At 55.1% G+C, this 27,152-nt stretch overlaps 2 protein-coding genes across 6 annotated transcripts in view; one reads left to right on the forward strand and one right to left on the reverse strand.

The window, feature by feature from the left end:
* The window catches only part of SLC24A4 (solute carrier family 24 member 4), a 640,065-nt gene that overhangs the window by 528,410 nt on the left and 84,503 nt on the right, over positions 1–27,152 (forward strand). The window lies entirely within an intron of this gene.
* ITPK1 (inositol-tetrakisphosphate 1-kinase) overlaps positions 1–27,152 on the reverse strand; it is a 162,968-nt gene that overhangs the window by 28,618 nt on the left and 107,198 nt on the right. For all 5 annotated transcript variants that reach the window (XM_033419169.2, XM_033419191.1, XM_004262353.4 and 2 more), the window contains one exon: positions 17,307–17,424. In XM_033419169.2, coding sequence (XP_033275060.1) covers positions 17,307–17,424 — 118 coding nt within the window. The remainder of the gene's footprint in view (positions 1–17,306; positions 17,425–27,152) is intronic.

Consider the following 27,152-nt stretch of genomic DNA (forward strand, 5'->3'; position numbering starts at 1 on the left):
TATTTTCCCGTGGTTTTGCATTTCCTGGTCACCTGACTGGCGACACTTCCCCTCGGGTCAGACATTCATGTTTGTGCCAATCTTCCTCCGCCATGGACTGAACACCTCTCATGCATGAAAAGGCTCTGCGCTTGTGATGAGTCATTTCCACAGGCCGCGTTCCCAGGAGGGGGTCCGCGCTCTTGCCACAGGGTCATGCTGCTTCCCAGAGGGACGGGGGCAGTTTCCTGGGGCACCAGCAATGCTGGGTCTTGACCATGCCTTCCCAGCCCCAGGCAGTCCCTTTTTCAGAAATCTGGGCAGTACTTTCATGAGGGAGGATGACGGGTGACATAGTGAATGGTCCCACCCCCGCACACACGGTCACTCAGGGTCGAGCAGGCCCCGCGGCAGAGGGAGCGAGGCCCGGAGACACCGGCTGGCGTGGGGGGCTGGGGGCGAGGCCCGTGCATGACCCAGTGAGCGAAAGCTCTGGACGGGGGCCCGGAGACGTGCATGCAAGTTCCGGCAGCTCCCCTGGGCCCAGGCGAGCCACGTGGCCTTTCAGGTCTTGGGCTCCTATCAGCAGACCGGGGGTCATAATGAATCACTCCCGTCTACTTGCTGGAGTTGAAAGGATGAGGAAAAAGTGCTGCGAAATGCCAGCTAAAGAAGCCAGCTCCCTCCCCCTTGGCGGGGATGGGGGTGCAGGGAGTGTGGTGGGTAAGGGCCTGGAGTTGCCATCTGTTCACACCCCCACCCCCAAACGACACGACAGGGGAGCCTCTGGGCTCATAGGTACCTCCGGGAGCCGGGTGGTGGCGAAGGGCCCCTCACCCGGCTCCCAACAGGTGCACCCCAAGCCCTGCGTGCTGAAGGCAGAGCCGAGGGAGCGTGTGACTCAGGTATGAGCCAGCAGACCGACCCCCAGGAGAGCGGGGCTGCGCTAGGGATCGCGTGCAGACTTCTAACTGCATCCTGGAGAGACCAGGGAGGGCTCCTCAGGGGAAGGCGACATCCCGGTGGGCCTCGGTGAAGGCCGGAAATTTCAGTCCATGCAAACCCTCCCTCCTCAGTCAGAGAGCTGCTGCCTCGACTTGGGGCTCCACCTTTCAGGCAGGGGCCTTGTCTACCGCGTTCATGGCTGCATCCCCAACAAACAAGTGTACAAGTGAATGAACGAAGCGCTGGCCTGGGCTCCCGCCTCTCCTGGCCGGAGGGAGGTGGCCCTTATCAAAAGGCAGGTTCGGGCTTCCCCGGTGGCGCAGTGGTTGAGAGTCCGCCTGCCAATGCAGGGGACACGGGTTCGTGCCCCGGTCCGGGAAGATCCCACATGCCATGGAGCGGCTGGGCCCGTGAGCCATGCCCACTGAGCCTGCGTGTCCGGAGCCTGTGCTCCGCAAGGGGAGAGGCCACAACAGTGAGAGGCTCGCGTACTGCAAAAAAAAAAAAAAAAAAAAAAGGCAGGTTCCCTCACATCTCGGCCCAGGACCCCCCAGCTCGGGGCACCAAATGCTGCCTCTCAGAGCTGGGCTCGGCCCTGCTTCCCTGGGCCACTCCCCATTCCCCGGGGCCTGTGTTGTATGGCAGGAAAGAGCCTTATTCAGGAGGGAAGAGTGAGGAGATCCACCGTGTCACTGACAGCAGGCACGGGAGAGGGGAGGCACGGGCAGGGTCCCGGCTCTCACTCAATCTTCTGAGAGTTGAGAAAACTAACCCCCTGATTTCACAGGCCCTGGAGCCTCTCTGCACATGCCGGCCCCTCGGCCCTGCAAGCCCCTTCTTCCAGCTCCTTCCTGGCCTGGGAAGCTCCTGCTCGTGCTCCAAGCCCTGGGTCAGGCCACCTCCCTCCTCCGAGCACCCTCTTCTCCCACACCTCGGAGGAGGCCTCTCCTGTGGGCTCACCAGGGCCTGGCGTGCCTGGGTTTGAATCCCCGCTCCAGCTCATATCAGCTGTGCCACGCTGGCCAAGTAACTTTCCTTCGGCCTCAGCTTCCTCACGGGAAAGAGGACAACAAAAATAGTACCGACTTCACAGGGTTGTCTCCCACTGCCCCACGTTTACAAAATGTATTTTAAAATTATGAAACAGTTCCCTCCAGGAAGGGCGGCTGCACCCCGGCGTCTGGGTAGCTGTAGTGGCCCCAGCCTGCCCAGCACGACCCATCCCAGGTTCAAGCCCTGGATGATTCGCCGGGACAGACAGAACAAGTGCGGCGGCCCAGGGCTGGGGCTTCCTCCCAGCTGCTGGCGTTTGTTAACCAAGGAGCCCCCTTCTTGGTTCTCTCACCCCAGAACCATCTTTTCCCCACTGTGGCTGCAACACCCTCAAACCACTGGATTCCTGGCATCCTGCCCACCTCACCTACCATCCACCCCAAACTACACACAGCAGCTGGATCCTGGATCATCTTCCTAAAGCTCCAACCTATATATTGAAGCAGCTCTCAGCTCAATAACTGTCCAAGGCTGACGTGAGTGAAGAGCCTTTCCAGGCTCCTGCGACATGATTCTGTTTGCCTTCCCATTACGGGCTGCACTGTGTCCCCCCAAATTCATATGCTGAAGGCCCAACCCTCAGGACCTCAGAATGTGGCTATTATGTGGAGATACGGCCTTTAAAGAGGGGATTGAGTTAAAACGAGGTCACATGGGGGCCCTAATCCAACTGACTCATGTCCTTAAGAAGAGGAGACAGGAGACAGAGGGAAGACCGTGACAAGACACGGGGAGAAGACAGCCCCCTACAAGCCAAGGAGAGAAGCCTCGGAGGAAACCAGCCCTGCCAGCACCTGGACCTTGGACTTCCAGTCTCCAGAAATGTGAGAAAATTAACTTCTGTGATTTAAGCCACCCAGTCTGTGGCGCTTTGCTGTAGCAGCCCTGGAAATCTAACTCACTTCCCAGCTCCTCCCGGAGGCAGAGCCAAGACCATTCCCAGCCACAGCCCGGCTCCACACACAGTGGTATCCTCATCACCCCCCGCCCCACGCGCCTCTGGGACGCCCCTCCTCCCACCAGTCGGCAACAACCCGCTCAGCCGGTGTCACTCAGTTTCCCCTAAGCCCCTGGGAACAAGCTGTCTCCTAACAATGACACCTCCCCAGCATCTCCTACTGGCAGTCTCACCTGTTCCACTACCATCTCTCTCCTGCGTCGCTACCTTGTTTGCTTGCTCATCTCTGGTCCCCTAGTAAATTTCCACACATTTGGGTTCTGACTGTGCAACCAGGCAGTACGTTCCTTAGGGTCAGGACCTGGCCTGACCCCTAGCTCAGTGCTGCTCAGAGACGGCAGCCGTCAGTGGAAACTCTCTGACAAGTGCACGTGTGTGAGATGAACTGAATAAGTGTGAGCTGTGAGCCCGGAAACAAAAGGAGAAAGGGGGGCATGGAGGAACACAACTGACCAGCACAGGGCAAGAAAGGAGGTGGCCTGCAACTCCTCGACTGGCCACCACGCGGCGCTGTTGGTCTGGCACAGCCCTAGTGACTGTGGCCATGGGGCTTGAGTGCTGGCCTGGCCCGCCAACCCACAGACTCCAGTGTTCATGCCTCGTCTGGTGCCTGATTGTCCAAAGTCACCTGCCCCCTGCCGTCATCCTGTTAGGGGCAGGAGCCACGTGTTCTCGAATCCTAGACGGGGAAAGACGTCTGTGCATCCTGGGCGAGCGAAGTCTTAGCCTGACAGCCCCTCTGAAAACAACCGAGTGGCTTTTTGGCTCGTGGTGATGGTAGCCACCCAGCAATGCAGAACAGACAAGTCGGGGAGGGAAAGCAGACGCAGGCCCGGATCAGGAGGCGGCGGCCAGGAAAGGCCCAGATGGCCGGCCCACGGACGAGAAGAGATGGAAGGGGTAAGGGGTCTCTGAAGTGGAGCCGGGCCTGGGCGTGAGGAGAGCGCTTCGCGTCCTTACCTTGACTCTCCTGCCCACCCCCCCCCCCCCCGGTCCACAGTATAATGTCCCGTCCACCAGCCTGGCCACGGAAGGGCTCCCCAAGGCAGTGCTCTACCCTCGCCTCCCCTCTCTCCTCAGGAGGCATCTTCCTGGGATGCTCCCAAGCCGCCCCGCCCCACCTCGATAAGTCAGAACCTCTGCTGATTCCCCCAGTGACACTCAGGAACTGTCCCCTGCTCTGACCCCGCGCATCCCCTAGCACCTACTTCCAGTTCACTCTGCATTGCCTTTATTAAAGGTGACTCATCTCTCCCTACAGCCCGAGGCCCCCTTGAGGCACAGAGGCTGGATTCGTGTCGGGCTTCAAAAGGGTGGAAACGATTGGACAACGGTGACATCATCCTGTCTCTTCAGACCCATTCACAGCCCCAGATGACATGAAGTTGAAATAATATGTTTTGTTTTGTTTAAGTCATTCAAGTTCCAGCCCTTGAGGCCGCATGCCCTGGAGATGGGGGGACTGGGGAGCCTGACTCATGGGAACCACCTGGAAATCTGCCAGGGCTTTGGGCTGATCCTGGGAGAGGCAGATCCTCATCCGCGTAGCCCCTCGTAGGCCATGGGTGTATGCAGTGGTGGGCTGGGTGCCTGGGTTCCGATCCCAGGTCCACTGTTTCCCCCTGGGCTGGCCGCCCCTCTGTGCCTCTGTTTCCACATCTGCAAGATGCGGGTAACACCGGCTCCTACACCCTAGGCTCCTTGTGAGGACGTGAGGACTAGATGAGTCCCCGTGAGGGCCGTGCAGGGGGAAGCACCACGTACGGCTTGGCTGCCGTCAGTTGGCATTGGGTCTGCTCCTCCTTGCGCGCTGAGGCCCAGTCAACAACCTGGGCATCCATTCTGAACCCACGATGGGGTGAGGGCTCCCCAGGAGCTAGGACTGTCTCATGAGTATCAGGCCTAGGACACAGGTGGCCCTTGAGGTACCCGCTCCGGGAAAAGGGAGGAGAGAAGGCCCTGCCCGCGGCTCAGGCACTAAGGGGCTCAGACGGAGTCGGAGGCTGAGCGAGGCCGAAAGTGAAGGGTGTACGGGAGCTGGGCGCTGAGGCAGCCGGGGCGAGCCTTCCCCAGGCATGACCGGGCACTCACTACTCACCGTCCAGTTCACCCACGGCGTCTGAGGGGAAGAGGGGCCTGACACCTCAGAAGGTCACATGAGGACAGTGGATGTGAGGAGAGGCCAGGGTTCCATCCACCCAGGCCCACGGCCACACAGACCAGGCGGTGAACCTGGAGGCCTCAGGGCCCAGGAGCCAGCCTGGACGGTGCTCGGCCCCAGGACCCTGAGGGGAGGCAGAGAGAAGCGGCACTTCCTGAGTGCCGACAGGCTCATGCTGTGTCCCTGCTGCTCACGTGGTGAGGGAGGGCTCGGCAGGTGGGCCGTGCAGAGGCCCAGCCTGGTGCTGCCTGAGGCACAGGGAGGGCCGGACAGCCTTTGCTGGCTTGAAGATGGAGGGGCCCATGAGAAGGAATAGGGGGGCTATAAGAGCAGAGGGTGGCCCCTTGCTGACAGCCAGCAGGGAAGCTGGGACCTCAGTCCTACAGCCACAAGGAAGTGATTCCTGCCAACAAGCATGAGCCTGGGAGCGGGCTCTTCCTCGGGGCCTTCGGATGAGAACGCAGCCCAGCTGACACCTTGATTCCCATCTGAGACACCCTGAGACCAGAAACCAGCCACGCCAGGTAGACTTCTGACCTACTGAACTGTGAGATAACGAAGGGGGGATGTTGAAAGCCACTCAGTTTGTAGTTACCTGTTATGCAGCAATAGGAAACTAATAGGCTTGGTTATTATAAGTTTTCAAAGGGGGACCTTGACTGTGTTATTTGGAGACACTGGGTAGGGGGATGGGTGCATTTCAGCAGTGGCTGTAGCCCCTACCCTGCTCCCTGGAGGCTTCTGAGGGGCCCCCCTAAGGCCCTGCTGCAGCTGCTACCTCCCTGCTACCAGCCTGATCCTCAGCTCCCCAGCTACAGGTGTGCTGTTGGCGAAAATACTGGAAGGTGGGGAACCAGCCCGAAATTGGGGGAGGGGGTGGCTTCTGGGCAGGGACAGAGGGGAACACAGGCCACAGGTCTGACAGTCCCCAGTCTGACATGGCCCTGGTCAGCTGGACCAGTTTCCATCCCGTCTGACTCAGCTAAGGACCTGTTTCTTCTCGAGGGGACAGAGTGCTATCTGCACCCAGTGTGCTCGAGGCCAGGAGTGTGGAAGTTAGACACTGGCCCCGGTGGAGACAGGGACATTCCTGAGTCCCATTCCAGCTTGTGGAAACGGTTGCTGGAAACGCGGATTAACTCTGTGGCAGCTGTTTGCACTGATTTATGGCCCCTTCTGGACCCAAAGGCTCACTGCCCCACTCGGCTCCAACTCCCAAAATGCAGCAGCCTTTGCTGTTTTCAAGACGTTTAAAAAATAATATTTGAAGTGCTCTCTCTGGTCATACATATTCTAAAAGCAGAACAGAAAATGTTAGCTTGGTCCAGTGCAAAGATGAAGCTTCCAGCAACGAAACAGTCCATATATTTAAACAATAAGACAATCTCCTTAACCCCCAAAGGGGCTCTAACCAATCAGTAAGAAAAAGACCAACAACCCAAGAGAAAAATGGGCAACTAACATGAAAAAATTCATACACAGAAGAAATGCAAAGGGGCAACAGACACAAGAAGAAATGCGTAATCTTGCCAATCATGGAAGAAATGCAAATGAAGGTAAGACAGTTATCATTTCTCCAGCAGCCACACACTATAAGGAGTAAAATTTGTTCAAACCTTCTTTTTTTTTTTTTTTTTGTGGTACGCAGGCCTCTCACTGCTGTGGCCTCTACTGTTGCGGAGCACAGGCTCCGCGGCCATGGCGCACGGGCCCAGCCGCTCCGCAGCATGTGGGATCTTCCCGGACCGGGGCATGAACCCGTGTCCCCTGTATCGGCAGGCGGACTCTCAACCACTGCGCCACCAGGGAAGCCCTGTTCACACCTTTTGAAGAACAATCCAGCAATATCTGCAAAGTGAGAAACGTTTATAACGGTCTTCGGGAAATTCCACTTCTAGGGATTAATTTTACAGACCTATGCAAAGACCTGTGTTTACTGCAGCTCAGTTAAAAGAAAAAATCCAAATCAAACTGGAATGACTTTATGAGCCCAGCATAATTGAGTAAATTATGGGTTTTTTCATTCACATGCTGAAATCTTATGCTGTCATCAAAAAGGGCAGATCAGACCTAGTCGTCCTCATCCTAGAAAGAAGCCAAGACATATGTTCAGTGGAGAAAAAGCACGTTATAGGAGAACACAAGTAGTAGGACACTGTTTCTTTTCTTTCTTTCATTTTTTAAGCACACATGTATTTGTACATGCATGAGAAGAGCCTGGAAGGATGGATTCCATACTTAAGAGCGGCTGCCTCTGGGAAGAGAGGTGCGGGCCAAACAGATTTGAGCCACTGGCAATCAGGGCCCTGCCTGCTGACAGAGGGACTTCAGGACCACATCTGAGCAGGGCTGGGGGTGAGCGGCCCTCAGGAGGCATCCAGTCCAGCAATTCCTGAGGTGTGCTGGGTGGACCAGGCCTCTTACCATAAGCGCAACAAAAACAAGAGGGGGGACCCATAACTGATTAAGTGGAAAAGGGTAAACATTGCTGTATTTCATCGATTCTAGGGCGTGGATTTTGTTTTCTTTTGTTTTCTTCATTTTCCATCTCTGAAGCTGAGATGTGGCTCATCATTTATGGTGTGTCACAATTTAATTAGCATTTTTTTTCTCTACTTGTAAATATAAGCTATCAGCGCAACTTCCACCGGTGGTAAAATTCTGTTTGCCTGCCTCTGAGAGACTGAAGATTCATATTAGCACATAAAGGCTCTGAAAAGTCCTGCAGCAAAGAAACGTGTCTACTCCCGATTTCTCCACCATATCTGACACAACCCCCAACTTTTCCTTTTCCTTCTTAATTCTCATCTTTGCCTTTGCCTTTGTTTACAAATGAGATCATGCTGGGGCCCCATGGATGCCCCTCCCCACCATGGATGTCTGAGAAGGCCGAGGAGTCCCTGTCACTTTCCAGTGCAACTGGAGCGAAGGGAGGCACACTCACTCTTTAAAACTCTGTATAGGGACTTCCCTGGTGGTGCAGTGGTTAAGAATCCGCCTGCCAATGCAGGGGACACGGGTTCAAGCCCTGGTCCGGGAAGATCCCACATGCCGCGGATCAACTAAGCCCGTTTGCCACAACTACTGAGCCTGCACTCTAGAGCCTGTGAGCCACAACTACTGAGCCCGCGTGCCACAACTACTGAAGCCCACACGCCTAGAGCCTGTGCTCCACAACAAGAGAAGCCACTGCAATAAGAAGCACGCGCACTGCAACGAAGAGTAGCCCCCGCTCGCCGCAACTAGAGAAAGCCTGCGTGCAGCAACAAAGACCCAACACAGCCAAAAATAAATAAATAAATAAACTTATTAAAAAAAAAAAACCTCTATACAAAGACCATTTGGCAAAAACCGTAATAGCAGCAACTGTCATCAAGAACCATCAATGGATGCTTTAAAAAAAAAAAAAAAGTGGGTAAAAGTCTGACAAGAAACAGGATGACTGGCAAAGTGTCTCCTTATGAGATGACTGCCAACACAAAGAGAAAAACAGAAATTTGCAGAGGAGAACCATGTCAGACACAACTCTGACCAGATAATCTATTAGCCAGTGGGAAGACACGTTGATGTCATGTCCTCCTGACCGGAGGGGGGAACAGTATTGCTGGTGTGGCGCTCCTGCCCCAAATGCAGAATCTCCACCTACTCAGGGGAAAACATCAGATATCCCCAAATTGAGGGACATGCAGCAAAATAAACAGTCAAGCCTCCTCCAAAGTGTCAAGGTCATGAAAGACAAACAACCTGCGGCCCCGCTCTAGGTGGACGGAGTCCACAGATGGACAACCAGACTGGATCCTGAGCCAGGAACAGGGTAGCAGTGGGACAGCTGCGAAATTGTTTAATAACCGTATTGCTATTGATGTGAATTTCCTGGCTTAGAGAACTATAAACTGTCACACAAGATGTTGACACTGGACGCAGCTGTGCAAAGGTATACAGACGGGCACTTTGTGTAGCATTTTTTGCACCTTTTTTGGGTAAGTTTAAAATTACTTAAAAATGACAATTATACTAAAAAAATTGTATACAGTCAGCCCTCTGTATCCACGGAGTTCAACCAACCACGAATAGGAAATATTCAGGAAAAAAAATTCCATTAAGTTCCAAAAAGCAAAACTTGAATTTGTCATGTGCCAGCAAATATTTACACAGCATTTTATTGTATTTACATCTATTTACATATAATTTGCACTGCATTGGGTATTAGAAGTAATCTAGAGATGATTTAAAGTATATAGGCTGGGACTTCCCTGGTGGCTCAGTGGTTAAGAATCCGCCTGCCAATGCAGGGGACACGGGTTCTAGCCCTGGTCTGGGAAGATCCCACATGCCGCGGAGCAACTAAGCCCGTGTGCCACAACTACTGAGCCTGTGCTCTAGAGCCCGCGAGCCACAACTACTGAGCCTGCGTTTTAAAGCGCCCATGCCAAACTACTGAAACCCACGCGCCTAGAGCCTGTGCTCCGCAGCAAGAGAAGCCACCGCAATGAGAAGCCCGCACACTGCAACGAAGAGTAGCCCCCGCTCGCTGCAACTAGAGAAAACCTGCACACAGCAACAAAGACCCAACGCAGCCAAAAATAAATACATACATACATACATACATAAATTTATAAAATGCTATAAAAAAATAAAGTATACAGGAGGATGTGCGTAGATTCTGTGCAAACACTACGCCGTCTTATGTAAGGGACTCCAGCATCCTGAGTTCGGTATCCGTGGGGGGTCCTGGAACCAATCCATCACAGACATGAGGAATGCTAATGTGAACTTTACAATAAATCCATAAAACTGATATAATTAAAAATAAACACACATGATGCATTTCAAACACGGGTGTGGGTGCTCAGGAAGGATGATGGAGAGGGGAGTGCTGTCCAAGGGGCCTGGTCACAGGGTCACAGAGGTCACGATCAAGGATGCCAGCATGGATTTGGTGCTAAAAAGAATCTCAGGAACCCAGGACTCATAGGGTCACAACACACCACATGTGGTCTGAAACAGCACAACCCAGTGTCACCCAGGAGAATTACCATCTATTGAGTATTTATGCCTTAAATGCATAACCATGTTTAATCCTTACAACAACCCTGTGAGGAAGGGGCTGCTATCATTATTCCCATTATACAGATAGGAAAGCTGAGGCTCCGTGGTGCAGTTAAATAACTGGCCTAAATGCACACAGCCAGGCCATCCGAGTCCAGATTCACTACAGCACTGCTTCTGTAGAAAAGACTACTGCAGAGGCGTGTGTCCCCTGGACTGAGCTGGAGGCACAGAGTGGCCAATGGTCAGTCCTCCCACCTCTCTGGGCCTCTCTCCTCATCTTTAAGATATGGAGAACAGTTTGGGGGCATCAAGAGCTCAAGATCTCTTTCGGGGGCTTTCCTGGTGGTACAGTGGTTGAGAGTCCATCTGCCGATGCAGGGGACGCGGGTTCATGCCCCGGTCCAGGAAGATCCCACATGCCGCGGAGCGGCTGGGCCTGTGAGCCATGCCCGCTGAGCCTGCGCGTCCGGAGCCTGTGCTCTGCAACGGGAGAGGCCACAACAGTGAGAGGCCCGCGTACCGCAAAAAAAAAAAAAAGAAAAAAAAATCTTTTGGCTGGAAAGACACTAGGTGGGTCTTACATTCACACTGAAGTGTAAATGACTGGTGTCTAGTACTTTCTGATCAACCTTGACCAACAGGTGTGTTTGAGCATCCGTCTGCCCTATCATGTCCCGGGGAAGAGATGTTGAGATTTCTCACCTGGGCACTGGGAGACTGCGTGTGAAGGGGGAAGAAGGCTCTGGGGATCTCGAGTCTGCAGGGGTCAGTCAACTCAACAAGGGGAAAGGGAGCCAGAGGTCACAAAGACAGCGTCTGGCCCACCTACTGGCCCAGGTCAGCCTTGCACAGGCAGGGGCTGCAGGGACAGGCCTGGAGGAGCCATCAGGGCCTGGGTTGGTGGGGGGGGGGGTCACTCGGGAGTGCCTCCTGAGAGGGCGGGTCTGTGGGTCAGGAGGAAACAGGGGCTCCCAGCAGGGTCTGTGTAAGGCGCCGGACAGGCCCGAGCATCTCCATGTGCCAGCAGATGAGCAGGAAGTCTGGCATCTCGTCCAGAGCCTCTCTTTTCTCAACTGAAAAAGGGGATCATTACAGCCCCCTCGGGAGGGTTAGCAACAAGGGGAGGAGAAGCCGCCCACCCAGGGCCAGGCCGGCCCTACGTGCTCTCCTCACGACACCCTGGGCGGGGGCGTTTACCTCCTCCGTGCAGGTGACAGATGGGAGACTCGCCAGGGCTCAGGACTGACTCAGGCCCCGGGGCAGGGCCAGGTTCAGGACCAGCTGCCTCCTAACGTTGACACGGGGCCCACCTCGGCCTGGCCGACAGGCGGTGCTCCACTACCACCCTGCTCTGCAGACCCCGCACCTCCATCTGGACGCGGGGTCTCTGCCTGCATGGCTGGAAGTGGCTGACGTGGGAACGAGGACAATGTTTCTCCCAAATGCCCCAAAGTCCTGGAGTGGAATCAGGCACGGAGCACCCAGGCAAAGGCCCCGGCCTCCTTGTCAGCCCACGGGGCCCGAGCCTCTTCCGTGGCCACCCGCTCCGGCAGTGTGTCCAGGCCTGGCCTGGCGCCGGTCCTCCCTCACGCCTGACCCCTCGGCCCCGTGACGTGGGCAGGCTGACACCCGGGGAGCCCCAGGGCCGGTAGGTGCCACAGGGGCCAGCTCCTCACAGGCCCACCCGACAGGTGTGCGAAGCATCGTCCTGGTGGGTTACTCCAAAACTCCAGCCTCCTGCACAAAATCGGAGCTGGAAACTAATCCTGACTCGGGGGGCTACACCCCTCTCCTCTTTGTCCTCCGAGACTCCAGGCCCTGCTACTAACTACCAGCTTCTGCCACGTGCCTCCCACCCAAACCCCGGGCACCCTGTGGGACGAAGGGGAGGAGCTGAGAGCACCGGGCGCCCAACTCTGGGCCACACCTGCTGCAGTGGACAGGGCCAGACCTTCCCCACACCTCCCCCGAGGTGATGATAACCGCGCATCATAGATGAGCAAACGACTCCGAGAGGGCCAGTGACTGCCCAGGCCGCACCAGTGGGGCTGAGATTTCAGCCCAGGCTTGTCAGGGCCAAAGCCTGCTCTCTTCCATTACAATGTACCACTGTTCTCAGAAGGGACAGGACTTTTGTTTCCTCAATAACCACACGGGGCAGAGACTCCACGACTGAAGCAGGGATCTTGTCTGGACAATGCCATCGTCTGGACACCAGAGGGCACCCGGGGGCAGTGCCAGCTGGCGGATCAAGAGCAGCAGGGCCGGAGCCCACACTGCATCCATTGTGGCCTCGACCCCTCCTCGTCAGGCCGGGAGCCGGATTCGGGAACCACTGGCTAAGAACCCACCCAGATGGCGTGGGTTCAAACCCCAGCTCTGCCCCTAGTAGCTCTGCGGCCTTAACCAACTAGATTCAATGGATACAGCATCCTCACCGCTACGGGGTGGTGACAGTACTGCCCGTCTCACAGGGTCATCGTAAGGATTAAACCAGCTAATACAGTGCTTGGCATGCAGTCGGGGTGCCCCCTGAGCGCTGACAAAGCGGCCCTAGAGGAACGGTGACCTGCAGGCATCACAACACTGGGGACACGGGCAGACCTGGGGCCCAGGCCTTGACTCCAAGGCCCCTCCCGCTCTCTCCTCTCCCACCCACGGCCCTCTGCAGCTCACCAAGGGCGGACAGCCGGCCCCCACCTCTGAGTGAGACCCCCCGACTCGACCACACACCCCCACCCCGCGGCGGCTGCTCTGCGGGGATCGTGTCTCCCAGGCTCTGCGGAATGTCATTTTCTCTTTGCTTGGTGTCTGGATTACTCCATTTCAATCCAGCCTCCAAGCGGCCTGCAAGATGAGCCCTGATTAAACTCCCAGAAAACCACAGGCAGAGGCGCTCGATCTGCGGTGTGCACCCCCCGTCCCCAGGGAGGCCCGGCGTCCGGACGGCCATCTGTCACCCCCAGAGCGCATGTGTGGGAGCTGCCGGGGCAGCCACACCTCATCGGCAGCCGTCTTGGAAGGGCCTCTGGGCCCTTTGCCCTGTGGCCTGAGACCCTCCACCACCTGCTGCCCCCAGGGCCAAGGACACAAACCCACAATCTCCAATCACAGCCCGGCTTTCTCGCCCATCGCTCCGGCCAGTTCAGGAGTCGGCTAGAGCCTTGCCCAGGATCACTTGTCCTAGGGCGGCAGAGCCAGGCCTTGGTCTCGGGGCTCCCACCTCAAAACCCCGGCCCTATGCGGCAAGCAGGTGCCCACGAGAGAAGAGGCCTGCAGATGCGTGTCCAGCAATCTTGGCTGGTGACGCAGCCTCCCGCTCCCCGCAAGCCGGCAGCAGGCAGTGTTCAACTTCCGGGAGGCTCCTGTACTTGGTTTGAACTGGATCCAGGTTTAGTGCCATCTCTGCCTCTGGCTAAAGGGTGTGGGTGCAGCCCCGCCCAGAAGCAATCACCTGTTAGGGAAACCTGGGGCCCAGGCACTCTGGGTGGATCACTCCGTCAGCCTACTGACCTCATGTCGTATGAGCTGTTATGTGGAAGGAACGTGCTGCTGAGGCCACCCACCCTGGCCAGCTGGAAGGGGGAAGGTCATTCCAAGAGCCATTCACCCATGGATGCCGCAGGCAGGAACCCACTCCCCGGAGGGGAAGGCGGACAGCTAGTTGTGCCCCAAACTCATCCTCCCTGTTCTGCCATGGTGACGGGGCTCCCAAATGTTAGCTGGCCACATGGTTGCCCAGAATAAAGACCACTTTCCCCGATTCCCTTGCAGCTCAGTTTGTAACTCGGTTCTGACCACTGAGGTATGAAAGAACATCACTGTAGCTTCCAGAATTTTTCCTTAGAAGATACCTAGGGCTGTTTCCCTTTGCTCCCTTTATCTTAGTCCCCTCTCCATCCTAACGTCTAGACTGTAGATGTGGTGGTGAGAGTTTCAGCACCACCTTGGACCAGGAGGGCCACGCCAGAAGAACAACGAGCTGGGGGAAGCCTAGGTCCCCGCCGTCACTCGCCAGCACCGGCCAGCCTTCCTCTGGGCTTTTACGTGAGAGAGAAACGAAGTCCATCTCATTTCATCCACCCTCCAGGTCTCTGCTATGGCAGCAACTTTGTCAGCGGGTTTCAGGCTGACACGTCTGCAGCCGGAAGGACCCTGCCTCCCCTCCAGGCTCTGAATTAGGAAAAGATAAGCTCTGGGAGCGTGGAACTGAGATGGCGCCAACCACACAGAGCCGCCCAGGTCCTCAGACAGGTGAGGCTGGAAGCTCCGGGCAGCAGGCCTCACCTGTCCCCCACAGCTGATGCTCTGTGCAGCGATGGATGGCCCGAGCGTGGACCCTCGGTCCAAGGGCTCTGCCTGTTAGCCCCGGGGGACCCTCCCCATGTGTCACAGCCCACCAGCCCACCCCCAGTGCAGAGCAGGGAGCCCTGTCACCTCCCTGCAGCAGCCTCGCCCACTGCCCTGTCTTCTGTGCAGCCACCAAGGCTCTCTGAGGACAGGGAGAGCCACGCTGGCACAGGGGTGGCGACAGCTCCAGGAGTTTCTGCCAAGCCCCTTCTCCCAACACAAAGGCGGTGTCACCTGGACTGCTGTACCTGAGGAGCTGAAAGGGTAATTACGGCCCTTTACAGCAGGACTAACAGGGCTGCGAGCCTCCAGGAATCGCAGGAGTGCGGCAGGGGAGCGCCAGGGATGCGCTTCCCAGAGCAGGTTCTCTGTATCTGCGCCAGGAGCAGCCTGGCCTCTGGGAGGATGGGAGGTGGGAGCCAGCAGTGCTTCCGCATGTACCGCCCCGGGTGGGCAGGAAAAGGCTCCAGGAAGTCCCAGCCTCTGCCTGCGCTCCTGGAAGAATACCAGCCCGGCTCGGCGTGCACGATAAGGAAAGCCCAGGGTGCAGCGGTCACGGCCCACCCACACAATTCCTGCTGGCCCAGGACCAAGCCGGTCTTGAGAGTTTGGTCAACAAGTTCTCACTGGGCCCCCTAGCAGGCAGCCCCGGAGCTGACCTCAGCTGGGTTGGAGCTGAGTGGGGTCTGTCTGTGTCCCCGCTGGGGGCCAGTCACCAGCCCCTCACACCTGTGGCTGGGTGGGAGGTCACCCTCACAACAGTAACGACCATCAAAATCTACCTCTAGGCCGCGTCTGCACTGCCTGTCTGAAATGTACTCTCATCTCCTCACTCACCAGCTCCCATACCTTCAAAGGCTGCTCTCGAATGGAGTTCCCAACTGCCCAAGGTGTTCGAAGTCCCCCCTCTGACCGATGGTCTGCAAGTCCACACAAGCACCCCACTTCAGCTCCCTCCCTGCTTCATTCACACCCCCGCCCTGTCTGGGAGGCTTTCGCCCCCTCAGTACTCACCCCCCAGTGACAACCCTGCTGCCTGTGCACTCTGCAGTCCAGCCCGCTGAACACGCATGCTCACACTCTAGGCCTGAGCTCACCCTTGATCCCAGCCCTGATTCTCTACCCATGAAAATGGAGACAGATTCCAAGATCCAATCCAGATGCCTCAGCGCTTCCCAGTGCAAAGTGCTGAGCAGGAACAGTGGCTCCCATTCCTGGGTGACCCCATACTGTCATCTCCTGTCCCTTCGCAGATAGTTGGCATCTAACACACACACTTCCTGGGAGAAGGTGGATTTCCTTTCCAGAACCAACGTTCCGCCAAAACATCACTATAGATCTTCCTTCTCATCTGGGGGTTCTGGTTCAACCCAGGGAAGGAATGCAAAGGGAACGGAAGCTGACACGGTCACTGACCACTCCAGACCCAAGGATGCGAGGATGCTGGCATGTTGAAAAACGCTGCCTGCTTTGGGGCCCCCCAAGAATGTCATGTCCATGTTGTCTCCTGGTGACGGCCAGGCGCCCAGGGCAAAATGCCTCAAGACCTCTTCCAGGACAGCCAGGTCCACCAGCCAGCTCTTGCACAGGGCAGGTTCCTTAGAGAACCAAGCACTCACCAATTCTCCTGACCAGGGTCCATGACTGCATCCATGCCAGGTGCTTGCTAGATCCGGGGCCCTCTGACTATGGACATGAAAGTCAAGCTTAGGGGTTAGGAGCTGGGGAGCCTGAGTCAGAGAGACGTGGCTAGATTCTAGCTCTGCAGCTTACAGGCTTGGGTGATGCTGGCATCCCTGTTAACCTCTCAGAGCCTCCTGTGCAAAACAGGGAGGACGGATGATCCGGCCCACCTTTATAAATAAGCACCCGAAGAGAGACTGTAAGAAGAAGGCTGAGCCCGGTGCTGGGCACACAGCACGTACCCAATAAATCCTGCGCTCATTATCCCCACGCTGGTCCTGTGAGCCAAAGCACCCACTGGTCCAACCATTACGTGAACAACACCTGGGGCCAAGTCACCATCCAGGTCAGGGGTCAAGGCAGCCCCTGTAGGCCACACACATGTGGTCTGGATGGCAGGAACAAGGGCTGCCTCTCCTGCCTCTAGGACGGATTCTCACGCAGCCCCAAGGCCCAGGCAAAGCACTTTCTCTTAAAGTGAAACAAGAACTCTCAGCAGGGAACGCCTGGACCAGGGGGCAGAGCTAGGAGGTTACTGTGAACGTGAATCTTTCCAAAAAGCCCTTCTCACATAAACAAACACCTTGGAAAGGCAGCCTGACTTCTCTGGAGCTGCCCTGCCCTGGGACGTGGGGAGGATGAGTCCTCAGGGGCAGGGGCCCGCAGCTGGCAGGAGACGCTCCCGCAGCTGAGAGGGGGGCTCCCGCCTGCGAGAACAGAGCGTACCCCGCAAGGTCCAGCCGCCACATTACATATCTCCATGTGTTTGATCAAAGGCCCTTCAATTTCTCTGTTTGTCTCTTTCGCCCGGTTACGTAACTCCACTTGCCCGCCTGCCGCTGAGCTATTCTACACGCACTTCTGCTCTCTAACCACTGTCTTATCTGGATACTTCATCAGCACTCGTGGGTTTAAGACAACAAAACTTGAAGTGGTTGGAGCCAGTCTCCCAAAGAGAGCACCCTAGGACTTTTACTTCCTAACTCTGCTGGCCACAGAGGGAGAAGGAAAGGCCCTCCCCAGAACGTACAGCTGCTTCCTGTGTCAAAGTGCTTAAAAAGACCGGACCCCCGTCCCTCCTCCCACCCCACGCAATGACCACCTTGTGTCCACTCACGTCCGTACCTTTCATGTAGGCCTCGATCTTCCGGATGAGCTCATAGGACTTGGACCGGTCAAGCAGGGTTCTGATGGCGGGAAGGGGGTCCAGGACAATGGTCTCAGGGTGGGCATCAATGTATTCCTGAGAGGAAAGAACACGCCTTCCGGTTAGAGAGGGAAGACTGATGCTGAAACGAGGGTGACAAGCAAGACTGCATCCCGCGCGCCATCCCCACATCCATCTCTGTTCTCCATCCCCCCACCAGCCCTGACCTCTGGCTGAGGCAACACCTGGTCTCCGGAAACTGCCTCTACCCACTCAGCCCCACTGGGATCACGTGACTTTGGTCAGGCCAATCAGCATGTTCCACCTCCTGGGGCTGCCGGCTCAGGAGAGGACATGTGACCCGAGTCCATTCAATCAGAGGCAGGCTCAGCGCTGTTGTTGGAAATGCTGGGACAGGAGCACTGTCCCTCCCTGAGGACAAGAGGAAGCTGGGAGACCGGGCAGCTGGGAGCAGTCATCCTGGGATCTGAAGGAGAGAGGGCTGATGGAGCCCAAAGTGAGAAAACAGAGCCGAGAAAAGGAGAACAACTCGGTTCTGGTCAGCTTGTTCAACTCCTGGATAAAGCCTCACCTAAAACCCGATCTGCTCCACGGCGGGATTTGCTCAGTGAGTGGCCAGCACCCTGCGCTGAGAAGGTTTCTGAGGCAGGGCTGGGGAGAGTGGGATGCCAGGATTCAGTAGGTCTGTGGGAAGGTGATGAGACACTCGCCATGGGGCAGCCACCCGGCCCGCAGGTGCTCACTCCAGTAAGTGCTTATTAATACCCAGTAGCTTCATGGTAGACCATGGAAATGCAAGCAGAACTACGATAAGGTTAGTCTTTAAGGAAGTTACAATCTTCTTGGGGAAATAACGTTAAGGCACATGAGGAACAAGAAACCATTATTTGCAATGTAATTCAACAGAAGACAGAGCAAGATGTGTCCAGGAAAAGAACTCGGGGATCTTGGGCTGCCATGAGACACCTCTGTGACTCCAAGAGCTCCAAGTCACAACAGGGGGCTAGAGCAGACTGTCAGGAAGACAAAGTAAATGAGACCATCCCTCTGGCTCTAAAACTCCATGGTTCTATGGACACAAATGGGGGATGCTGGAACAGGAGAGGGGCTCAGAGACAAGGCTGGGTGTAGGGAAGGCCATTCACTAGCTGTTGTTGTTACTGTGGGTTGAACTGTGCACACCCACCCCCGGACCTGTTCAAGTCCTAACCCCGGGTCCCTGTGAACATGACCTTATTTGGAAATGTCTTTACAGATGGAATCGAGTTAACATGCGGTTATACAGGATTAGGATGGACCCTCATCCATTGACTGGTATCTCCAAGACGAGGAAAATCTGGACACAGAGACACACAGGGAGAAGGCTGTGGGAAGATGAAGACGGTGACCGAGCTCAGCTACAAGGCAAGGATGGCCAAGGACCACCGGCCACCAGCAGATTCCCCCTCAGTCTCCAGAAGGAACCAATCCTGCAGACACCTTGATTTTAGACTTCCAGCCTCCTTAACCGTGAGAGAATGAATGTCTGTTGTTTTAGGCCACTTAGTTTGTGGAACTTTGTTACGGGAGCCCCAGGGAATAAATACACCAGCTTAATTCACCCCTCCCGGCCCATTCCACAAGATCTGTCAGCAAGGTCAGCAGAGGCCAGGAGCAAAAGCCATAATGCTTCTCTTCTAGTAAACCTTATCAGAAAAAAGAACGCTCCATTTGGGATTTTCTTTCCCCTGGTGAACCTATTTTGGTTCCTAGTAATCATTTTTAAGAGCTCTCAACACAAAAGCCAGAGATTCATATCTACCTCTCTGAAATCTGTTGCTGCCTTATGTTTCATACCAAAGTAGCTGGTTATGAGCTTATTGGTGTCTTTTTCTCTGGATGTTTAAAAGAAGTCTCCGTCCCTGAGGGGTGGCCAGTGCACGCATCTGGGGAGGCCTTCTTCCCGTCCTCACACCTGTAAACGCCACAGGGCCTACACGCTCTCGCCGCAGAAGGTCCTCTCCCAGCACGTGCATCTGCAGACCCAAATGCAGAACAGAAGCTGCCTTCGCGACTTCCTCCTCCTCCTGAGAGCCTGGCCCACTGCCCTGCTCGTACAGAACAAGCAGGCAGCCGATGCAGGAGGGCCCACGTCTGGCACCCTCAGGGGACGTGGGAACGAGGTGAGAGATGTCTGTAAGGAAGGTCTATCCAAGGATATAACTTGGATAGGTTCTCTCTCCTACAGCCTCACTTCAGGGTACCGAACCTCTCTGCTGTGGGCTCCCCAGAGGCAACTCTCCCCATCGGCACTGTTCCTTTACCGGAGCTTGTTCCTTTGAACCAGATCTACACTGCCACAAGAGCATGTCGTTCGTGAGACACCAAGATCGACATATATGACCGAAATCATGTTAATGTCCTCATGTTAAAAGGTCATCCACTCAACAAACTTCACAGCATCCACAGCGCTCAGGGCATCGTGCAGGGTGCAAACAACACTGGACGAATGACAGCCTTCTAGGTTTTCCCCTACCGGATCTGGCCAATGAATTCACGTTCTGGGCTATGAATTGAAAGCACTGCAATGCCCTCACCACCCACTGCCAGGAAGCAGTGCAGTACAGAGGGAAGAACAAGGGACTGAGAGTCAAGAAACCCAGTCTCAGGGCTTCCCTGGTGGCGCAGTGGTTGAGAGTCCGCCTGCCGGTGCAGGGGACATGGGTTCGTGCCCCCGTCCGGGAAGATCCCACATGCCGCGGAGCGGCTGGGCCCGTGCGCCATGGCCGCTGAGCCTGCGCGTCCGGAGCCTGTGCTCCGCAACGGGAGAGGCCACAACAATGAGAGGCCCGCGTACTGCAAAAAAAAAAAAGAAAAGAAAGAAAGAAAAGAAGAAACCCAGTCTCCCGCTGCGATCACCTTCCGCTGTCACCTCGGGTGAGCCATTGGGTTTCTCTCGTCTCGGTTTCCTTGTCTGTGAGTTGCGAGTATAAGTTGGAGAAACCTAGGAGGAGTGTTTAGGAGACACACTTCAAGGCCACACACATGGGGCTGTTCTAGAACAGGACGGGCAGCCACCGGTAGAGGCATTACAGGTAATGGCAGGGACACACACAAGCTCACTGCTTTCCTTCAAAAGGAAGGCGACATCAGAGACGTTGCTTCGACGGGCTGGCCCAATTCTCCCCCAGCCACCGAGGTCCAGTACACCACGACCCGCCCTCAGATGTCCCCACCGCACTACCGAGAAGAATGTCCACATGGTTGGCAGATAACACAAAGCTGGTTCTGGTTCCACTTTTGTGCATTAGGGCAGCGGCCTTTATTGAGAGAACTCAGACTCATTTAGACGTGAATTGAAGCCAAAGAAGCTAGAAGAAACCAAAGGAGGGAAGATGTGACAAGCAGGCACCAACAAGCTTTCGACCCGGGATGAAAGCATCAGAATTAACAGAGGAATTATTCCTAAGCATGATCTCTTTTGGGACGAGGACGGAGAGGGCCAAGAAAGAGTTTTTCCAATCGCCCCATTATCCACAGGCGGGTTTTCTTCCGAGCCTTTCAGTTTATCTATTGTATCGCAGGCTTCATGCATTTTCCACAGGTCTCTTAGAATTGCCAAACAAATTGCTGGAAGGGTGAGCGCCCTGTTACCGTTTTATCACCACTCGAGGAAGAAAGGCCCAAACCGTCTCCATGGCAAACGGTAAACACATGTTCTGTTAGACAGCCTGCCTCGAAACACCTAGAAAGGGATCCTGGAAGTTCACAAGGAAGAGTCTGGCTTTAAGCAGCTAAAGCAAGGGAAACGCAGAGATATATAGCTCGGGGTCAGCAGGGCCAGGAAGAAGTCTAGAGAATACTGACAAAGGAGCACAGATGGGCCAGGTGCCCCCGCCCCCCGAGGCCCATGGGGTGATGACGCCAAGAGGGGGCACCGGGCCCTCTGCTGGGCTGGGGAGGAGTGGGCAGGGGTCAAGTTTTCCCCACTGAGAATCTGAGTCGAATGAGAGATGAACCGAGATGAACATGAGAGATACCATTTCCTCCGCAGTTCCATGTATGGCCAGGAAAGGAGAAGGAGTGGGACACAAGGATTTGCTCTCAGCTAATAGAAAATGCAGGTGGGAGTCCCAAGTTCAAATCCTGCCTCTGCCACCTTATGTCTGTGAAGAAGAAACTGGAATTAATCTCTGACATTTCATTTCCTGTGTGTAAACGTACATTGTGAATAAAACCTATCTCAGGGAGCTGCCATGGACAACGAGATGACAGTGACAGATATGAAAAGAGTTGGTAGTGGGAGTTCCCTGGTGGTCTAATGGTTAGGACTCAGCTCTTTCTTTTTTTTTTTAAGGTGTTGGGGGTAGGAATTTATTAATTAATTTATTTTATTTTTTTGCTGTGTTGGGTCTTCGTTTCTCTGCGAGGGCTTTCTCTAGTTGTGGCAAGCGGAGGCTACTCTTCATCGCAGTGCGCGGGCCTCTCACCATCGCGGCCTCTCTCATTGCAGAGCACAGGCTCCAGACGCGCAGGCTCAGCAGCTGTGGCTCACGGACGTAGTTGCTCCGCGGCATGTGGGATCCTCCCAGACCAGGGCTCGAACCCGTGTCCCCTGCATTAGCAGGCAGACTCTCAACCACCGCGCCACCAGGGAAGCCCCAGGACTCAGCTCTTTCACGGCCATGGCCCCGGTTCAGTCCCTGGTTGGGGAACCGAGATCCTGAGAGCTGCACGGTGCAGCCAAAATAAATTTTGAAAAAAGAAAGAACGAAAAAAAAAAAAGAAAAGAGTTGGTAGATACAAAAACAAAAAGGATTCTCATGGTTCTACAGCACACAGACCCTTAGGGCCCAACCCGACCTAAGATCTCTGAGCCCGTTGCCTGGCAGACAGGGGGGCGGGCCACCTCTGCACTTGCGGGGAGCAACCAGAGCATGACACGGTCCCCGGCCCAGCGAGCAACCCTCTGCAGACAGCTCAGGTCCTGACAGAGCCCAGCTGCAGCTGGCCAGCCCGCTCCTCACAGGGAAGCAGCAAAGGCACCCCCGGATCCTCAGGAGGTAACAGGGCTCTGGCCCACTCCCCCAAAACACCGCAGGTCTCTTTCTAGGAAGTGGTAGCACAGGGAACTATATTCAATATCCTGTGATAGACCATAATGGAAAAGAATACTAAAGGATGTATATATATGTGCAACTGAATTGCTTTGCTGTACAGCAGAGATCAACAAATTGTAAATCAACTTACACTTCAATTAAAAAAAAAAAGGAATGACTCATTTTTCAGAGATGTGTACTAAAACAATTTACAGATTAAATATGATGTCTAGCATCTGCTTCACAATAACCGGGCACAGGGAAAGAAGTAGGTGAGGGGGCTTCCCTGGTGGCGCAGTGGTTGAGAGTCCGCCTGCAGGGGACACGGGTTCGTGCCCCGGTCCGGGAAGATCCCACGTGCCGCGGAGTGGCTGGGCCCGTGAGCCATGGCCGCTGAGCCTGCGCGTCCGGAGCCTGTGCTCCGCAACGGGAGAGGCCACAACAGTGAGAGGCCCGCGTACCGCAAAAAAAAAAAAAAAAAAAAAAGAAGAAGTAGGTGAGGCACAGGTGAAAGCACAGCGGCCACGACCTGCTGACTCGTGAAGCTGGGTGACGTACGGGGAGTGCACTGCAGCATCCTCCCAAGCATTTTTAAATTTCCCAAAACAAAAAGTTTGGGGGGAAATGGAGGGAGTGGGGAAAGTAATGAGGTCCTCCCTTTCTTCAACTCCCTGCACCCACAATTGTGCCAGAAATGAGTCCGAACAGCAACACCATCTTTCAGGAAGGAGCAGGAGGCCGCCACCCAGATGGGAAACACAATGAGAGTTACTCATGGTAAAGATGATAATAAATAATCATAATTGATAATAATTTAGAATAGCAGCAGCTACCATTTACCCAGGACTGGCTACACGCACGCCACTGGGTAAAGCGGTGGGCAAGTCCTATTTCTCTTAACATAAAAATCCTATGAGGTAAGAGCTAAAACTATAACTCTCTTAGAAGAACACACTGGTGTAAATCTTTGTGACCTTGGATTAGACAATGGTTTCTTAGGCATGATACCAAAAGTACAAGCAAGAAAAAATAGGTAAACCGGCCAGCATTAACAGCAGGCGCTTATGTGGGTCCAGGATGCCACCTGCCTTGGACCTGGTGCTCTGGAGCGAGGGAGTGCCCGGGCACGGCCTCACCTCATCACGCTCGGGACCCAGCAGCTGGAAGGCTGCCCGCTGGGCCGTGTGCCCCTGAGAGCCCAGCCGGGCACAGCCTAGCCTCTAACCCCGACGGCAGGACTGGGAATTCAGGTTTGATGGACGGCTCTGGAAATCTACGCCTCTGGAGGAAGGCGAGCTAGGATGGAGGAAGGGCCACCACAGAGTGCTGGGAGCCCCGTCTCCTCTCTGGGTCTCAGCTTCCTCTTCTGCCAAGTGAAGGCCATTGCTGGGAAGAGGTCTCACGCGTAGGAAGGAGTTGGAGGCTGCCAGACCCGCGTAAATTCCTGCTTTCCCCACTTACTATGTGGGGCCTCTGTAAGCTCAGTCCTCATCTGTCCACAACTCAGTAGGGCAGGTCTAGAATAGGAAACAGAGGACCGAAGCCTGGGGCCAGCGGTGGGAGGAGGATGGAGAGGCTGGGAGCTGCCTGGACCTCCCACGAACGAGCAGAGTCTCCTACTGGGTCTCTGGGTGGCCGGTTGTTTGAAAGATGGCTTCGTGGGTTCACATCCAGCAGGCGCTTATGCAAGCCCCAGAGCGGGAGCGAGCCTGATGCCCTGTTCTTGGGGTGCTGTCAATCTCCGGCGGAGGCAGGGCAGGGAACAGCACGGCGAATGCTAACAAGGGGCGCGTGCAGGGCTGGGTGAGCTCAGCACCGGCTCCCTGCCAAGCATTCTGCGCGTTCACCTGCAGCCTGGAGGGAGAATTTCACCAAAATCCTGCTGGCCAGGACCAGTGGCGGGGGGTGGGGACCAGGTTGGAAGCCATTCGTGGAATAGGGAATTGACGGCGCCCAGTTTATTGGAGAAAGTCCATCTCTTGGTTTGGTAACTGGCTTCCTTCTCTCCAGTGGCCCTGTTCCCCACCCCGGGAAGAGAATGTCACGGGGCAGGACAGGAGCTCTGCACTGGGAGTAGGAAGGGAGCCCACTGCCCAAGGCTGAGGAAGGAGAGGAAAAGGGCAGGGCAGAGCCAGGCAGGGCTGGGCTGGGCCGGGCTCAGGGGAGCGGCACTGCTCTACTGCTTCATCGGGTGCTCGGTACACGGTGTATCTGTGTGTAGCAAAAATTCATCAAGCTATTCACAATATGCACACTTTTCTCTGTATATATTATACTTCAATTTAAAAAAAAAAAAAAAAAAAAGGTGGGCACGGAGAGAAAGCGAGCACTGGACTAAACAGCAAGGCCCTGGGTTGCAGTCCCTGCTCTGCAGTGTGGCCTGCCTTGTGCTTACCCGGTCCGGGACTCCAGCTTCCCACGTGGAGTGGATCAAAAGTGGAAAACGGGGCCTTTCCCTGGTGGCGCAGTGGTTGAGAGTCCACCTGCCGATGCAGGGGACGCGGGTTCGTGCCCTGGTCCGGGAAGATCCCACGTGCCGCGGAGTGGCTGGGCCCGTGAGCCATGGCCGCTGAGTCTGCGCGTCTGGAGCCTGTGCTCCGCAACGGGAGAGCCCACAGCAGTGAGAGGCCCGCGTACCACCAAAAAATAAATAAATAAAGTGGAAAACGGGGCCCAATTCCACCACGACCACCTCCACGGCCCTGGGAGCCACCACCACCGATCACGGCGGCGATCACTTGGGAATTACAACCACCTTTTGTGCTAAATACCCCAATGGGACTTCAGAATCCTGATTATCACTTGGTTCTAGAAGTAGAGAAGCGTGGGCACTCAAGATGAACCCCACACGCCACGCACAGAACTCTCCAAGAAGGTTCCCAGAAGCCCACGAATCAGGGTGTTTCAGTTAACACTCAGCCACCAGGCGCGTGCTGAGGAAGAACTCAAATGACTTCCTGTAGCTGTTAAAAATGACTCGTGGGGGCTTTCATAGGAAAGGGGGTGACCTTGGGCTTACTCAGCAGAATCTCACTCCTTCTGGCTCTTCCTGAGAGCAGGACTGGCACCCAGAGCGTTCAGCTGATGGCACAAAGGCTGGCCTTTTAACGAGCTCCTTCCACACCAAGTGGGAGGTGAAAGTCGGGAAGCTTCTAGTTCCTCAAGTCTTGACACCTGGCAAGTGTGTCCTGGCAAGATGCTAGGATGTGTTACTATTATTGATAATTACAACAGTAATAATGATAGCAGCTAACTTTTCCTAAACGCTCACCAAGTGCAGGACAATGTCCTACACCTTGCAGCAACTGACGCTATATTCCTCACAACAACCCTATATAGTAAGTCCTATTAGCAGCCCCATTTGATAGACAGAGAAACTCAGGCTCAGAGAACCTCAGTACCTTGCCCAGGCTCCCCCAGCTAGGAGGTAGCCAGGATGGGACCTGAACCCACACCATCTGGCTCCAGAGCCCTCTAGTTTCTAGTCAGTGAAACAGGCATAGCAAACCTGGGTTAAAAAAAAAAGCATCTCACTTCTAGCTCTAGCCAGGATCACTCAGGTTCATTCTTTAAAAAAAAAATTTTTTTTTAAATTTTCCATTAGCTATTTATTTACATAAAACAAAAAAGACTGGGTACTTTTACGTGGGCACACAGTTACCATGTGGTGATGTTGAACCTTTCCTTAAGCACCAAGTCATGGAGGTTTAGTGGAATGAAAACTATACTGGGAATCAGACGCCTTAGAATCTTAGAATCTTGGTGTCACTAAATAATTTTGTGACGTGAAAAAAATTTACATTTTCTCAGATCTAAAAACCTTCTTTTAAAACTTATGTTAAAAGGGAAAAAAGTAAGCCTTTCTCATGTTCTGCCAGGCCAAGTCTTTAGCCTAGAGGACTTTAGCCTGGTGGTTCAGCCCGTGAGGCCAGGCACACTGCGTCTGGTGGCAGCACAAGGAAAAGCAAAAAAAAGGAAAGGCTGCAGGCCCATCTGCTTCCCCCATCACCCCAGGGTCTGCATCCCGCTTCACTCTTCACTCAAAGGCCCCCAGGGACCACCACACTGGGCCAGTCTGCATCTGTCCCCAATCTGGGATCAAGACAAACGAACACAACTGAAGACAGACACTTCTTAGGAGAGCAAACAAATGGCATGGCCGGACGCCGGAGTCCACAGCGGCCTCTGGGAGGAGGATCCGCGTGGCATCAAGGGAAGGACGCGTGCCCGACGCACAGAAGGGCCGCTGTGGACACTGCTGGGTGAAGGAATGGGCCCGTGGAGGGAGGATTAACACTGCAGCGGTGTCGCCAGCGATCCCACCTTCAGAGGCACAGTATATGCTTCTGCCGAGAGCGAGACCGGTCGCTGGGAGGGCAGCCGCAGGTGAGGACGAGGTCATGAGCCGGGCTGAGCAGAGTTTTCCGGGTGGACAACTAACAAATCTTCTGGGCAGACCACCGAAGCCTGTAATCCACTGAGGCCAGGACCCAATGTCTCTGAGTCAAAGCCTTCCTGGCACCACTCAGAATACCTGCCTGTTCATTAGCGCTCACAGAAAACCACACACCGTGGACAGTCCTGAGGAACGCACACTAGGCCCCAGAGCCTTGACGTAGCAGTGCGCCAGGCAGCCACAGCCCTAGCTAAACCCTGCCACCCGTGGCTGTTCAAGAATCATAGGCTGAGGGTCTAAAGAGGCAGCCGGATCTAGCATAGGGCTGC

The sequence above is a fragment of the Orcinus orca genome, chromosome 2 (genome assembly GCF_937001465.1).
Source record: "Orcinus orca chromosome 2, mOrcOrc1.1, whole genome shotgun sequence".
Classification (NCBI taxonomy): domain Eukaryota; kingdom Metazoa; phylum Chordata; class Mammalia; order Artiodactyla; family Delphinidae; genus Orcinus; species Orcinus orca.